Source organism: Acanthisitta chloris, unplaced genomic scaffold (assembly GCF_000695815.1).
Source record: "Acanthisitta chloris isolate BGI_N310 unplaced genomic scaffold, ASM69581v1 scaffold1964, whole genome shotgun sequence".
Classification (NCBI taxonomy): Eukaryota; Metazoa; Chordata; class Aves; order Passeriformes; family Acanthisittidae; genus Acanthisitta; species Acanthisitta chloris.
In genome coordinates this window covers 50,153-66,762 of record NW_008668573.1, presented here as the reverse complement: position 1 = coordinate 66,762, position 16,610 = coordinate 50,153, and the positions used below count along the sequence as shown (strand labels likewise).

The 16,610-nt window shown below is 38.5% G+C and overlaps 1 protein-coding gene across 1 annotated transcript in view; it reads right to left on the bottom strand.

The window, feature by feature from the left end:
• Nucleotides 1-10,488: 10,488 nt before the first annotated feature.
• Nucleotides 10,489-16,610, bottom strand: part of SLC39A12 (solute carrier family 39 (zinc transporter), member 12) — a 34,950-nt gene continuing 28,828 nt past the window's right edge. The window contains exons 14-15 of the mRNA XM_009072934.1: nucleotides 15,448-15,635; nucleotides 10,489-11,091 (exon numbers count right to left, since the gene is read on the bottom strand). Of these exons, the coding sequence (XP_009071182.1) occupies nucleotides 10,963-11,091; nucleotides 15,448-15,635 (317 nt within the window). The 3' untranslated portion in view covers nucleotides 10,489-10,962. The remainder of the gene's footprint in view (nucleotides 11,092-15,447; nucleotides 15,636-16,610) is intronic.

Below are 16,610 nucleotides of genomic sequence, written 5' to 3'. Positions count from 1 at the left end.
TGCAGCCTAAACTGTACTAATTTTCAGGAATATGGACTGGCTGGGAGTGTTAGAGTGAAATAATTATGCTGTCTCATCTCATTTCCCTCTCTTCTCTAGAGTCTGTAGCAGTAGTTTGACAGAGAATATTGTACAGTGTGGGGGCTGTATAAGGCTGGATGGAAAGGACAAAGTCAGGGTAAAGTTGCTATATATGCATAATTTTAAGAGTTATATAAGCTTGTTAAATAACTCCCATTTGATTTGTAAGCTCCCTAAAATTCAGCTTCTGTCACAGTCTGAGCATTTCAGAACATATCTCTCAAGGATTCAGGACCTAGAAATTAAACATTTTCTAGAGCCCAGTCAAGACGTGCTTCAAAATTGCCTAATGTGTGAACTGGCTTCTGACAAAAAGTATTGTCACTGCCTTTACAGGGAGTGTTGAGAGAGAAACACAGGTCCCTGTCCTTTGGCAATACATCTAATGTGTGAAGAACTTTGCTGGGGATATTGGCTTGTGGCTTTCACTGGGGGAAGGCTGAAACCCCTGTATCCCTCTCCCAGAAGGACTATGCTTACTACACACTTACTGGCCATTCTGAGTAGTGGCACTCCTCTGTTCTCATTAGAACTCCATAAGAGCTAATCTAAGGCAGTAGGTCAGAGAAAAAGCAATAAAGAAATGTGACTTGTAGGTGGTACAGAACTGGGAGGTTGGCAGCACAGTCTGGGTGTTGTGCTGCCATTCAGAAGGACCTTGATAGGCCGGAGAAATGGGCTAACTGGAATCTCATTAATTTGACCCAGTGGAAATACCAAGACCTGTCCCTGGGGAGGAATAACCCCATGCACCAGTACAGGCTAGGTATAAGCTGGAAAGCAGCTTTGCGAATGAGGCTTTTGCCCTTAGGTGTCCAGCTTGTCCATCAGCACTGCCAGCAGGCTGAGGGAGGTGACCCTTCCTCGCTACTCAGCTCTGATGAGAAATATCTGGAGCGCTGGACCCAGTGCTGAACTTCCCAGGACAAGAGACACATGGACGTACAAGGGCAGTAAAGATTTTGTAGCATACTCCTCATGAGTAGAAGATGAGGGAGCTGGGACTGTTCAGCCTGAAGAAAGGAAGGCTTGGGGGCATCATATCCATGGCTATGGATACTTGAAGTTAAACAGTTGTGAAGAAGATGGAGCCAGACTCATTGCAGTGGTATCTAGTGATAGGACAAAAGGTGATGTGCACAAATTGAAAGAGGGTGACTAAGCCCTGGCTAAGGTTGCCCAGAGAGGTTGTGCAGTCTCCATTCTTGGAGACAATGGGAAACCTTTTCTAGCTGAACATGCTCTGAGCAATGGTGGTTGGACTAGGGAATTTCCAGAGGTCCATTCTCACCTCAGCTCTTCTCTGAATCTGTTATTCTGGAGCCTGGTGACAAGTTTATCACTTGTGGACTTTAGTCTTTCTTCCAAAGAACAATACGCCCTGGAGAAAATGCTAAAGCAGTCCCTGGCATTTGGACTAACCAGTTTTGGTCTAGCTTTTGAGTATTCTGATCTGCCATGCTGTTTTATACAATTTGGAAGAATAGTTTCCTTCAACTTCACTTTCCTTCCTTCTCCTCTAAGAGAAGAGTGACCAGATTCAGGTCTTTTATGGAAAAGGTGTGTGCTCTTAGGAGAGGATTAGATCCAGTTCTCTATGGTCGAAGGCCTCTAAACTGTAGAGAGAAAGGTGGGATTAAAATATTTTGCTACATATTGCATTAGCTATACCTAGAAACAGATTGTTTCTGTATGGGTTATTTTAGGCTTTTCGCTAAAAATTGTTTCCTGTTCTTCTGCCCTTGTGCTCTCCTGCAAAGTCTAGTGCAGAGATATGACCACGCAACTAAGGAAGTTTCTTTTGTTGTATCTAACCACTGACAGACAAATTAGCAAATTTACCAAGCCCTAGGGATTACCTGAAGCACCCACTGATGCGACTTAAAACTGTTTGTAAATCCCTGCATTCTGAATTTTCTCTTGAACTCTAGTAGAAGTCTTTCAATTTTCTTAGCATTCTGCAGCACGCAGCAGATAGCAGAATGTGATAGACAAGGCATGGAAAAATCTCATGTGGGAAGGGACTCACTTCTTCATTAGATTTTCCCTGAGAGAGCTTGATTAATTTTTTTCTCATTTAAGTAGGCAATATGGAACACTGTATAATGAGAGTGAAAATAGTAGATGTAGCCAACATGCATAGTTACAGAGAAGCAACCTAGTGCTAAAACTGTTATGTTGTCATTGATGCTTATTATTCTAGCATCACAGAGATACCAGATACTGATTCTTCCCTGTCACTGCATAGGGATTTGTTCTGTTTTGTCTGTCTTATCTTCATAGAGCTAAAAACCACAAGGACCCATACACACTGTAAGGTGCAGTACCATGTCATTTAGAAGTTTACTTTCAACTCTCTTTTTCTTTCTATCCTGTTGAAGCAAATTAATTATGCTAGAAGTATTTGCAGCAGCCTATCTGTCACCAGAAAACAATAACTCAAGGCAGCTAGAACTGTAGGGGTAGACTTACTGGAAGGTTATTACATGATCTGGTTAAACTTAACAAATCGAATTTGCTTCTATTTTGTTAAAAATCAGTTCCACGATGGATTAGCCAATGAAATGTCATTGCGGTGACTGAAGGATGTAAACCAGATAGAGGGTTTTTTGACTTGGTCTGTAGAAGAGATGTTTATATCTCACATTTTAAATAGACTTAGGGGAGAAATGAACATGCAATGTGTTTTTCATCAAACATACTGCCTAGGAACTTTCAGTACTTGAGAAACAGTGCTGGTTGCCAGCTGTATTTCAGATGATCTCCTTATCATGTGGATCTCAGCAACAGAGGCACTGTGCAGACTTAGGGAGTTCTGTTATAAAGAATGCAAAAGCCCCTGTTGTCCTTTATTTAAAATAGAATGAAGCAGAAATTATTGCTTTAAGTAAAGTTTCACCAATATAAAACTAACCTGAGAATTCAGAAGTGATTTATGCATTTACATGCTGCAAAGTAAGTCCCACTGATTTAAGAGCATTAGAGACTAAAATCTGGATCTGACATCTGATGCTATTTTGTAACCATGAATACAGTGAACGTGAACGTCTCCTCTGCTAAGACTGTGTGTGTCTTACCATATGAACCACCATCTTCACTGGGAAACAAACTTGGCAATTCCTTGTAAAAGGTGGCTATTTCAGAAATAAGTAGGAAAAAAAGGCAGAAGAGATGAAAGGGCCTTTTTACTATTCAAAAGGATATTTTGAACACACAGAAATGTCATTCTTGAGAAAGCCAGGGACCTGAAGGTTTGCTTTTCCTACCTGAGCTACCTTTTGTGTTGTGAATTCTGGAGGAAGAAGGAAAGGTATGGAATATCTCTTACATGATATCAATACAAGATATGCAAAAAGAACTCTGCTATGGTTTACATTCATACCAGAACTATAAACTGCAAGAGTGTATTGCAAGTTCATATCTGCTTCAAGTCATCAGGAATTTTTTGCTCAGATTGCCTAAAACAAATGATTATCCATTATTACAAACTGTTTTTCTATGTCTTTGTCTGTAATTTTAGTAGGCTGTAAAAGTGAAAGTGGTTAGCAGTTGTTTACTGAGAATTTGCAAAAGATTAGGTACATGCCCAGCCTCAGCTAATATGTCTCAGCTGCGAAGTAATAACTTTAAAAAAGAGTGATTGAAGCTGCAGAGGAGATCTGATTACTTGCAGTCTGGCATAAACTGACTGGTGAATACCAGTGTTGGTATTTGCACCATGACATTTAAATATTTTGGTGGGGGTTTTTTGTTGGGGTTTTTTTTTGTGTCTTTTAAAGCTGGAGTACGCGTTCTGATAACCAAAACCAACCAACCAAAACAAAATAACCACCACCACCAAAAAAACCCCAACATGGTAGGAACCTCTTGCTCTATTTATGCTTCCTTAGAATTCAGACCATCCTTTCTGAGATCCCTCTTGCTCATGATCCAACACACACCACAATTATGAAAAGCCTGGAAAGATATCTTCTGACAAATTAGGTTTTCTCCACCAAGACTGAAACTTAACACATAGAAGGAATTATACTGGGGAGAGAAACGAAAGGAGAGGAAGGGAAGGAAACAAAAAACTCCACTTCACTCACGTGAAGTACATTATAATTACTTCTAGAAAATAAAGTTCCATGAAGGATAATCATGGTGGAGAATAAAGAGTTAATTATGTGCAATCCAACCTAAGAATTTTGATAGCATATTAAAATATTACATGCTAGAAAAGAATTTAGAACAAATAGTCATGTGGTTTCTTAGTCCACCCTAATAATGCCAGAAACACCAGATATTTAGCTACTCTGTTGTCTAGACAAATGTCATATTCTTGCTAATTGCAAGTACAAAAATCTAAATTATTAAATTGTTTTATGGTAGTAGGAAATGATAGAAAATGGACTATGCTCTCATGAGCTTTTTTCCTTCTAATTACTTGAGATGGAACTGAAATCCTGCACACAAAATTATACCAATTTCATCAATTATGAATATGTACTTTCCAAACTATATGGCTATGAACATATGGATCATATTTTCAATACCTGTCTCGAGTTTAAGAGTTATTAAAAGTCATCTGTTTCGTAATATGTGAACTATTACTTGTGTTAAAGCTTGACTACTTAGCCACTATATTTTCTAGCAACATTTTTGAGAATTGTGTGAGGTTTGTGTTTGCCAATGAGAATGTACCACAATGAGGAGGGGATAATATTCTTTATGCATTTGTTGTTTGTTTTGCCATTTACAGTCATCAACGAGAACTTTCTCCTGGACACTTCCTTGTTCTGGCTTTCCTGTTATGTATCTGTTTTGCACTGTTTGTCTCAAAGTGAAAAGGGAGATGCTTTGCATTTGTGCAGGATGATGAATCCACTGTGCAATTTAGAGTGTGTTGCCACTTGTGTTCTTTGCCATATTACAGACGAGGCCTTATTCTCCATTGTGTCTTTTCCTCTGAAGCCTTGTGCAAAGTGCACAAGAAAGGTATCATCAGTGAAGTTCTGGAGTATAACAGAATGATTCCAACATGCATGGGGCTCCTCATGTGGATAGTACATAGGAAAAGAATCGCATTAATGACTCAGTGTGGGTCTCACATTTCCTGAATACTGCTGTGCTGTCCTGGGCATACTAAACCACCAGATGTATATTGTCCACTTACAACTTTCTAAACTTGCTGATAATTATAGCTACTAGCTACTGAGCACCATGTATATAGCAGGCATTAGGTTGCATACTTAAGTGCAATACCCCCCCCAAACTTCTGGATTGGGATGTCAGCCATAACATCTAGGTGTATTCTTGCTCCAGAGCTTACTATGCCTTTGTACAGAAATATACAGATGGCCTTTGAAATCCTGAAATTAGGACACACTACCAGTTGTTATTGACAAAACCACCCAAGACCACCAAAACAACTCCAACACACTTCAGTGTGGAATCAGAAGAATGACTTACTTGTGTTCAGTACAAATCGCAGTCTCTCTCCAATAAGAGCTGCATTGCTGGCACCACTGTGTAGATAATAATTATCTCCTTCTGTGTGATTCTCAGAGAAATTTCCAACATTTTGTTTCCCTTTCTGAGCATCAGAAGTCACAAACAGTTGCAAGACCGTAGTCCAAAACCATCAGTATGGGTGGTGGAGAATGGGTAAGAGTTGATATCATATAGGGTATGGTATTTGAATAGCAGGTGACAGGACAAATGCTAGAAAGTCCTTGCCAGAAAAGTTAAAAATAGTTTTCCTGCTAGGAGGTGTGCTAGTGAATGCAATAAGAGGGACACCTGGGATACTCAGAAAATTTTCAGGCCTGAGCTATGGCAGCTGTTCACCTACTATGTACCCTGGTGAGAATAGCCTAGGCAGCTACCCAAAGACCAGTGCAGGCATTGTCCTGATGCCTTTCCTACAGCATGCACATCCATGGAGAAGAATTTGGTGTGATCTTAAATTAAGATTGGAATATGTCATAATAATTGACTAGTCTATTCCCCTCTGCATATCTCTTGTCACCTCTCTGGGATAGGTCAAATTAGGTCCTGCTGGTCCCTGGGAAAAGGATGAGGGAGGATTCCCCAACTAGCTGCAGTAGGACAGAGCGATGTCATGTATAGACACATCTCTAGCACTGCATTAGTGGTTGGTTGGCATTATCTTGGGCCAATATGTAAGTGGTTGCTAGGCAGATTTAGGTTGTCAAGTAATCCTGTGTTTAATGCTCTCTGGCAATGTCAGAGCTGAGACTCTGGGGAGGAGAGACTGCCACACCAAGCTCCGTTTGGGTGCCCTGCAGCTGTGGTCCATCCTGAGAATCCCTTGTTTCACCCTGACTGTTGGGGCCCGGTGGATTACTGCACTGGAGGAGCCTGCACTCTCAGAGGTATTGGCCAGACCACTTCCACAGTATCTTTCACACCCATAGCCAAAACATGAACCATCTGAGAATTTGCCCTAAAGTGAGCTGCTGCAGGATGATACAGAGATAGCTATAAAACCTTTGATCCTCCAGCTGGAAGCGCTGAAGTGCCGCCCCGAGGTACCCTGCTCTGTCTCCTGTCACCTCTGCAAGAGGAAGCAGCACCAGCCCTGTATAATCCTTGCACCCATGCACCAGGATGCTGTTCTGTGCTGCTGCCAACAGGAGCTTGGCAGTGACTTCAATGCACCCAGGCATCTATGCATTGTGCTTGGTCCTGTTATCAGGGACATAAAAGGAAGGAGGCACTTCTTACATTCCCCTACATCACCCAGAGCAACAGCTCCATGTGTAGATTTTTTGTTCTTTTGGGGAGAAGGGAATGTAGGTGGGTCTAGTAAAATAAACTGCAGGACTTTTTGTTTTGATTAAAGCCATTGTGTAACTACTGCATGTATTTTCTGTAGTCACATTCCTACAGCTACATGCACAATAGAAGGCAGCTTGTTTTTAAAATGAGAGGAAGACTTGACAAAAGGTTACAGCTAACAAAGAAAAGCTAACAACATTGATAAATTATGTCCTTATTATAAAATTATATGCCCTAATCCATACTTCAGACAGATATAAACCTGGTTTTGGTTTCTAGCTGCAGGCTAAAAATTGGTACAATGATACTTTGCTTTTTCAAATGCAATGGCAAGGTGATAGAAAAAAATCCAGATACAGATATCAAAACTAACTATATTTTCTTATATGAAAAAGGGTGGTTTTTTGTCTCTGGAGAAATGCCTCATTCATGTTTAAAGCATAAAATACAGCAAAGGAATAGATGGCAGTATTTAAAACACGCAGATGAGCTCCAGAAACTTCTGAGGGCATTAGAATTGCTGGCTGCAAAGAAGGTACTATTTATCTTAGGAGTCACTGGGTAATGTGTAACATATACAGAAAAGAGAGGTACAAGGTCAGCTGTCATGCTTAGAAGTGCTGGTAGTTTGGAATTGGAAGTTTTTTTTATGAGGCCCTCTGCCACTTAACTTCCAGGAAAAAATACTGTAGCAAACAAATTCTTTCAGCTTTTTCTTTTGTCTCTAATTTTATGTGTAGAAAAGCAAGATATTTTCTATACTTTTCATCTTGAGAGTGCCTGAAAACTAAGAATAGTTGAAAAGGAGAAATACTGACCATCTTCTTCCAGAAAAATTCCTGTATCTATAGATTCATGTATTTCAGAGTTTCAAAAGGAACATTATGATTATCTAGTCAGAACTGCCTGACAGGCTGTAAAACCTCACCAAGTAATCTCACCATCAAGCGCATGACATCTGTTTGAGTAATTGCATACCTCTTAGAGAGATACCTAGTCATGATTTAAGGGCTGCAAGTGACAAAGTTCTGCAGTCCTTACTCAGGATTTGACTCAATAAAAACATTGGCATATTGTGGTCTCTGTCTGTTAGGTTTGAAGGAGCAGAAAGAAATACCTGGCTTTAAAAACAGTTCTGTTTCAAGTCTGTATGAAAAACTCTGCAGAATTTAAAACAAACACAAGAATACTTTTGCACAATCTTCTCTTTTTTAAGGAGACATTTTTCTTGAAAATTTTAGAGAATGTTTACTAAAAAGACAAATTCTGCAGGTGGATCGCTTTGGTTTTAAGCTTATTTACATTTCTATTTCAATGATCTATAGGAGCAGTTTCCAGCATACACATTATAGTCTTGTTTTACATGGGGTAATACTCCACCTTCAGTATCTTTTTAAAGACATTAATGTAAGGAGATTTACAGCAGAGGCACTGACTTTAAGTGGTGAGATAAGTTCTCTCACAAATGCCACAGGAATTCAAACTTCCACACACTTATAAGACTTCATGTGTTCAGATTTAACACCAGGGCAAAATGGTGACTGAATGTCTCAGTTAGTAACAAATACAACAAAAGCATGAGAGTTCTGTGGCAGAAATAAGGATGAACTGCCATTCTAGTCAACATATCTGTGCCTGTGATAGGAGCTGTATAAATATATTTGGTTGTTAAATGTGATTAAGATGCCTGATAAATATACATGTAGCCAAAAAATGGCATTTTCTGAACAGATATGTATACAATATGCTCACAGATCATATCAGGATGTAAACGTATGCTCATATGCAATGTTAAAGTACACACTGCCAGAAATTACTTGCCCTCTTTCAGACACATTAATAAATAGTAGACAAATATTTCAGAATACAATAACATTACCAAAACATGATCATATTGGTAATCTTATTTTCTGTGGTAGCAAACATTAGGCATACATCAACATTCAGACTATGGTAGCTCTTCTCTTTGAAATAGCAAATGCTTCCAATGTTGATTTGCACCGTCTGATACAAGAATAGATTTTGCTTACGTCCAGCGATGCCGTGCTATTGCTTGAATTGACTGTCACAGCTGAAGGTCATGGAGGGACTCGGTGCCAATACAAACAGATGAAATACTGGGAAAGCACTTTCTAAAAATCTTAACTTACTAAAAGCAAGCACAAACTCCTGAAAAAAATGTCAACTTGGAAAAGAGAAGACTCAGTTATGACTTCCCAGCTCTCCTTTTAAAGTTACATCAACAGAATAAGCAGTCGTAGTATTTGCACACCTAAATAATACAAGCTAGGGTTTTACTTTTGGCCTTAAAACAGCTCGGTTCATTCCTGTAGTCAGACAGAGACTTCCTATGTGACCTTGGTTAAATTGTTTGGGTCAAGGTTTCTGAAGGCTGTTTTGTCTAGGTGCACATTTATATGTACAGTAGGGTATTTGCTACAGATTCTCATAACTAACAGGCACTGAAAATGAATGCATATCTACCTTTGCAATTATCTTTGTGTGTTTTTCCTGAGGGTTAGTCTGTGGATGACTAAGGATTCACAAGTCCAGGAGTCTGGGCTATCATAAACCATGAAATTCAGTATTGTTTTCACTTCATATTTTGTTGATAAGTTAGTATGGTGCCCATGAAGCTGTTTAGAACTGACAGGTCTGACAGTCTACTGCAGGAGAGTAGATTCTGTTTCTCTCTGTAATATGAGAATAAATGTACCCTCACTAGGAGCTATCAAATAAACACAGGACACATTGTGAGACAGACATATTGTGTCATAATGTAGCCATATTCAAGCTTTAGTTAAGACAAGAAAAATTCCAGTTGCTGCATAAAAATGTATGTTTCTTCTGTAACTCTCCCTATTTCCACGGCTCATCAGAGGAGGAAGAAAGAACACAACTCAATTGTCATACAAAAATACAAATTAGGTAGTGGGGAAGCCCTTACACCAGAAATTGATAGCATGTAAATAGATGAAATTGCACAGCTGAGTGCTGCTTACTACCTCCTGGAAGTCACTCAGCACCTCAGAATCAGGGCAGAATTTGTATATTTATTTCAGACTTGATTCTGCAATCATCTCAACTCATGCAGAATTCCCTTGAAATCAAGGGAATTTCACAAAAATCACTCAGGATGGGAGGAGTTGCAGTGAGGCCACATGCACTTTAGGAGATTGAAAGAGCACTTTCCACAATGCACATTGCATGTGTATGAATAAGCTAATTGCTGACAGGAAGGCACTATTGATGTTTATTAAACATGGTCTCTCAGAAGGAACATTTGGCTCAAGGAATCCCTTCATCTGCAGAGCCTGGAAAGGATATCAGGGAAAAACAATTTAAACATATTTCTTATAATCCTTCATAAACATTTGCTATGAGCAACCACCAGAGGTGAGATATTGCAGAAGGTGGTTAGTCCAGTGCTTGACGGTCACAGATTCCATCACATGTATGAGAAACCATCTTACAGCCAGAGAAGAGTATTCTCAGATTTCTAGATCATAAATTTCAACATTTAGGCTTGTTGGGGTTTTTTTCCTGCTACAATGGACCAGTAAGATGTGACTGCTGACAACCCTTATGTTGACAAAGTAGATAGCACAGCTATTATGAGATTGTTGTATGCCATTTAGCAGTTTAGTTTTGCTATGATTTTTAGATTTACAGAAATACATTCATTATTTGTACTAACAGGCAAAACCCAGTCCTTATTCAAATTATTCTACTATGGCTATTCCACTTTAATTATTGCATATAAAAGTGTTTTATTCTTTTCCTCAATCAGACTGGCAGAGGTCACTTAGAGCACTCAACTAGAACAGTCTCAATAAAAACTAATCAAAAGCTCCTGTGAGTTTGAGCATGGGATCTGGTAAACTCAGTAACAAATAAAATATAATTCTAAACATTCATGTTTAAAAAAAAATAAATTGCAAAATCTGAACAATAAGTTAATAAAGTGAAATAGTTATCTACTGTTCAGATATAAAATCCCAGCAATTTAATATACATATCACTATAGCAGACATGACAACATTGTGAATAATGCTATCCACTGTCATAAGTGGTACTTCAAGATTTCCAACAGAAAACTTATATTTTAATTTTCTGTTCATATATAGCCAAAAGTAAGAGGCAAAGCCAGCCTAATAGTAATCCAAGGTTCTGTAGGAGAAACATCAACCAGGGTCGTCGTGTCTGAATATGAGTCATTTCAGGAAGCTAAAAAAAGAATAAGACACCAGAATGAGAGCCAAATACATTCATCTGTGGGAAAAAAATCTTATGGGAAAACAGGGCAAACTTCATTAAAAAAATCCCCAACCTTTCAAAATGTTGAGCTTCTGACTATAGTTATTAATGTGTAGCATTTTCTATACATTGTAATACTGATCTTGACAGTGAAATGTTTAAATTAGTCAAATTCTACCAGTTTTGGCTCTTTTACTAGCACTGACTAAAATTATAAATGAGATTCCAAAATTTGTTAACTTCTCAATAGCTTTTAGTAATTTTATACAGCTGTCTGCAATGAAATGCTTACTTTGTAAAATTGGTGATTCCCTTTTGTGGGAATAAACTAGTTGGAGTATTTTTTCTTTCAGTACTATATATAGGGTCAATCATACTCTTTCCGCAATAACTGGCAACACTCCTATTTACTTGGGCTTTAGTATATGTGCAAGTACAAAACAGGATGTTTAAAATATGCTTGAAGAAAAACTGTGTTTAATATTTTTCCCTATGAGTTTTAAATCAAGTAAAGGAGAAGCACCTGTTTATAATCATATTAAAAGCTACGTACATTGACCTTCCACCCTACATGGTCTTTTTTATCAAAGTTTTAAACTAAAAGTCTGTCTAAACAGAGCCTGTGAAAATAATGCCTCAGGTTCAGATTTTCTTAATATTTTTGCTTTATGTATTATGGACATGAGGAAAACCACTAATGACTGCTAATACTTTCACATCAATTCAGGCCATAAATACAGAGCAATGGCCTGGTGCTGACCTCTAGTTTTGGTAGGGGTTTTAAGTCTGCTCCACTCAGCCTGCAATTTAATAAAGCTGCTGAGTTCCTCTGCTCTTTGGAGTCTTTTCACAGTAGCTGTAACAGCAGCAGCCACTGGGAGACAGTGGAGTGGTGCTGACCAAGGAGGCTAACAGAAGTTTTTGCAACTGTTTGCTATGCTTGCCCTTTCCTCGGTCAGAGGGGAGTCTCTGGAGCTGTTTCTCCTGCACTCTTCTTTCCCTGGGAGTTGGTATGGGCCCAGAAGAAAACTGTAGTGAAAAATCTGCCTCCACTTTAAAGTTTTGCCTGAAATAGCAAGCAAACCCAAACACCCTGGATCTTCATTACAACTGGCAGTGGTTTAAATTATGGTACAGAAACTCATGTAGTTACATTATATCTGAATTCAAAGATTACCAGAATATTTTAGTCTAAAGCAAGTGTAAACACCTCAAAGTTCTGATGTAAATCATGATCTGAACTGACAGCTTGTAAGAGCTCAGAGCACATGGTTTTCGCTGTGTATGTAAGTAAAAACCGTTAAACCTACAAGTAAAAACCTACACCTGACTCCAGGGTTCCAGGCTCGACTTTTGGGCATTCTTTATTTATCCTTATAACCAGTCTATTTAGTCCTATTCCCCAGTGCCTAGGTGAACAAGATCTCTAAACAGGAAACTTTTTCTTGTCCCACTGTAAAATCTAGTATTTTCTCTTATTGTTGTCAGTGCAGTTTATTTATTGCTGTCAGTGGCACTTTATAAGTGACACACAAGCAGTAGGTTTGTAAGAGTATTCAAAAGTAATTCTCAGCAGACAGTACCTTCCCGTGTCCAATGCGATGTCTGCTCCCTCCATCTAACCTATGTGCATGCTATCAACATTTCTATAACCTTACCTAGTGTGACATCCCTGCTTATCTGTGAAAATAAAAGCTGATTGCTGTCACAATACCAGCTACAGTTCCCCAGCTCTCTCTGAACACCAATGTGTGTGATACAGCAGAGAGAAGCTTGTTGTTTATGGAGCATGAACATATTCAACTGGCAGATGCAAACCACAAATTAAGGGAACATAGCACCACATCCAAGCTGTTGGATACTATCACATTTGCTAATGCTTCAAGTCTGTTGGAGGCAAAAGATGTACTGTTAATCAAGGGACTACTCTATTCCCACTCCAGCTCATGTGATCATAAGCACACAAATGATATGGAGAAAGAGGAAGCAGCATGCTGAAAGAAGGCATGAGAGACTTGCAGCCATGTACTGGCTAAACAAGAGTTCTGCCAAGCTGGGGCATATATGGCATGACTGCTGCACTGCAACATCCCAGTAAATCATGTTAAAAAAACCCTACTTTTTGTCTAAAATTGGAAATATTACATCAGTTTTGTAGAATTCCTTTGTCAAAAATGATGAAGGATATAAGTTGTTTTATCTTTTGTCCTTTTCTTCAGTTTCTAAAAGGATTAGCCTACTCTACTTGTGTAAAGGAGCTAGAACGCCATTTGTAGAAATGAAAAACCTTCAATTAACAACAGAAGTAGTTTTCTGCTACCTTGACTGTGGTGGCAGTCTCACAGTGCTGGCCTGTCAACAAATCTCCACCCATACTCCTCAGTGCTCCTCAATGTGGAAGTCAGCAAGGCTGTTCAGTTTTATTTAACTGCTGCTTTGACAAGCCCATGAATATGTTAAAGCCCATAAAACAAGTACTGAAAATTATAGTCAAGTTTGTGTACCATTAAGTGTTTGTACACCATTGGCAGGAACACTGATGATTGCTGTTTGTGGATGAGAATGCAGCAGAGAATAGAAGCTATTTCTGTGCAGAAAGTTGAAAAATACATAAAGAAATGCTCGTTTTCTCTTGATATGTACTATACAAACATACAAATCTTTTGAGATCTATAGATTCCTGCAGTGCTACGTGAATAACTTTTAAAATAAAATAATCCCAGGGGTATTTAATGCTTCTGACAAATGTAGGTGAGCAATGCAATGGCAGTTCTTCTGACAAAATGCAGAGAAATGCTGATTGGAATGTATCAGCAAAAGAGAGGGAGAGAAATAAGATTGTCACCGCTCCCTCCCTTCTTTCTCCTCTTCACATCAAGACCAAGATTATGGTGACAAGCTGAGAACAAAGGAAAACATGTCCCTGTCTCTGCCTGGAACTGTATTATCTCTTGGGATTTACAACTGGCACATTGCTTTGAAGACTCTGGGAAAAACATGGCATTGTTCTAGGAGCTTGTGGATCCCTGATGGATGCTAATCCTACGCTGAAGGAAAAATATGTCTACATCATTCTTAGCCCCATTAGTAAAACCATGCCCACTCAGTAGGTAGGCAGCCTCACTTCCAAGTTTCTCTGTGTCAGAACAAGCTGCAACTTGGTACACAGTGTTCTTGTCTGTTATTTACCACCTCAGTCGGGACTGTTGACACATCCAGAATCCTTAGGCAGTTCCCTCCTAAGCTCTTAGGAGCACTTTATGTTCACTTTAGTAACAATAGCAATAATAGACTAAAATACTACCAAGTTCTAAGGTCAATTATTATAAGTAGAATTTTAAATAAGTTGTAATACTGGAATGGCACGTCAAGTTTAAAGTATTACGCTTGAACGTGATAAATAACATCCCAGGCATGAAGTGGGGGGTAGTAGTGAACACAACTGAGAGACAGCCAAGCTTGGGAAAAGCATAGCAATAATTTATGAAGAGACATTTTTTTTCCTCCCTCTTAATTCAGTCACTCAAAATATACCATCTTTGTTCAGGAGCTTGCAAACAACTTTACATCAACACGTGATGGTTTAAGAGCCATGAGGGCAATTAAGTTCTGCATTGCTACAGTTAGCCATCTCTTCAACAAATGATGCGGTCTGAGGGATCTGCATGAGCTGTTTTCTCCATATCCTTGCATAGTTCTTAGACCTTCCTCCTACTGAATATCTTCACACTATATTTTTTCTGTAGTTGGATTACTGGTTTTGAACTGGGAGTATGAAAAATGTTGGGCAAATATGAAAAAGCTGAGGCAATCTGATGAGTTTTAAATTGCTTAGGAGCTCATCTACAGGTCTCTAAGACCAAAAGAAAGAGTGCCAGATAAGCATCTTAGTTCAGATCCAGCAAATTCTTGTTGAAACAATGGATGAAAAATATATATAGAGAAGGGCAGTAAAAAGAAAAAAGTGACAAACTTCTCCAAGATTTAAAAAAAAGTGCAAGTTCAAATGTTTAAATTTTACTAAATAACTAAAAACGTAGTTTACCTTTCCCCCTTTAAAAGTCCTTTATGCCTTTCTCAGATATTACCTTCTTAATGACCTTTACTTCACCTTTTCATTACTAATGACACCTAGCATGGCAGTGATGTGAAAAAAACCAGACTATTTTTCTAAGCATTGTACACACACAGGGCAGACAACATGCTCTTCCCAACAAGTCTATCAACTCTTTTTCTCTCCAAGTTCATCCACCTGCATTTGCCCGACACTCATCTGTGATGTGGCAGTGCCAACAGTGAAAGATAACAATAGACTTAAGTTCTCACCATTTCTGCTAAAGATAAATACAAAAACATTCCAGCTGTAATAGTAAAAATCCAGTTTTGAATGGATGGGTCAGTTGATAGAGAAAGGCCAATATAAAGTCCTAAGAATGCTGTTAGTGCACTTATAAAATTCATCAAAATTGCAATCTTCGTGGGGAGCCCAGTACTTAGCAACACAGCGAAATCTCCTGCATAGAGAAAAAGACAGCAAATTTATTGTTAAGCTGATAAAGTTATTTTTAAGACTCATGGTAATAAAACATGAAGGAAAATAATTAAGATATGCATAAAAACAACGGAGGTCTACCTTTAGATTTCTGTAGAATTAGTTATAAACTCATTCTCTGTGAAAAAAGCAAACCCTCAAAATAACAAAAAAAAAAGTCATATTGACTTGTATTTGTTTAGCTGTTCCTAAAGATAGCATACAGTATACCGGAGTGGCTTTCTGTTAGTTCTCGATGTTCTGTGACATTTCCAACTTGGATACATGCAAAAGTGAAGTCACATGTTTTCCCAGAGTTTCTAAATCTTTCTCCACTGGGAACTTGCCAGTTCAAATCATGTGGGTATATTTGCAGCGTGGTCTATGAGTGTTTTACAGGTGCTGAAAGTCAGAGTAACCTCTGCCAGTCATTCCAGTTTGAGTTTATTCCACTAATTTCAGATCTAATCAACTGTAGTAAGATGTACATCAGAATCCCATCACAAATTTTTCTTCTAAAAGAAATGATTGCATAACAGGACCACAGTAGAAGATTTAAAAAAACCCACTCTGTGAGTGTAAAAACACCACTTTGACACTGGGACTACTACCCCAGAATTAAGATCTGCCTTTGGATTTAATGGTTGAGTATTTCAATTTTCTTTGCTATGCAAACAAGAGTTGCCAGTTTTACAGCTATCTGCCATCCCATCTTTATATTTGGGGAAGTCTTTCTTCTATATAGCACATGAAATCTTCAGTCATTTAAGAATAGAATTGAGAATATACAGTTCATATCCTGAACTTGCCAGTTTATACATGTTCATCAATGCAATGTCAGGAACAGCTTCAGTCATGCTGGAAATTTTACCACAAGAAGTTAATCAAGGGCAATATGAAACAGAATGATCTTCCTGTCCTGTCCAGTAGTAATATAGGTCATAAACCTTCTTTTATT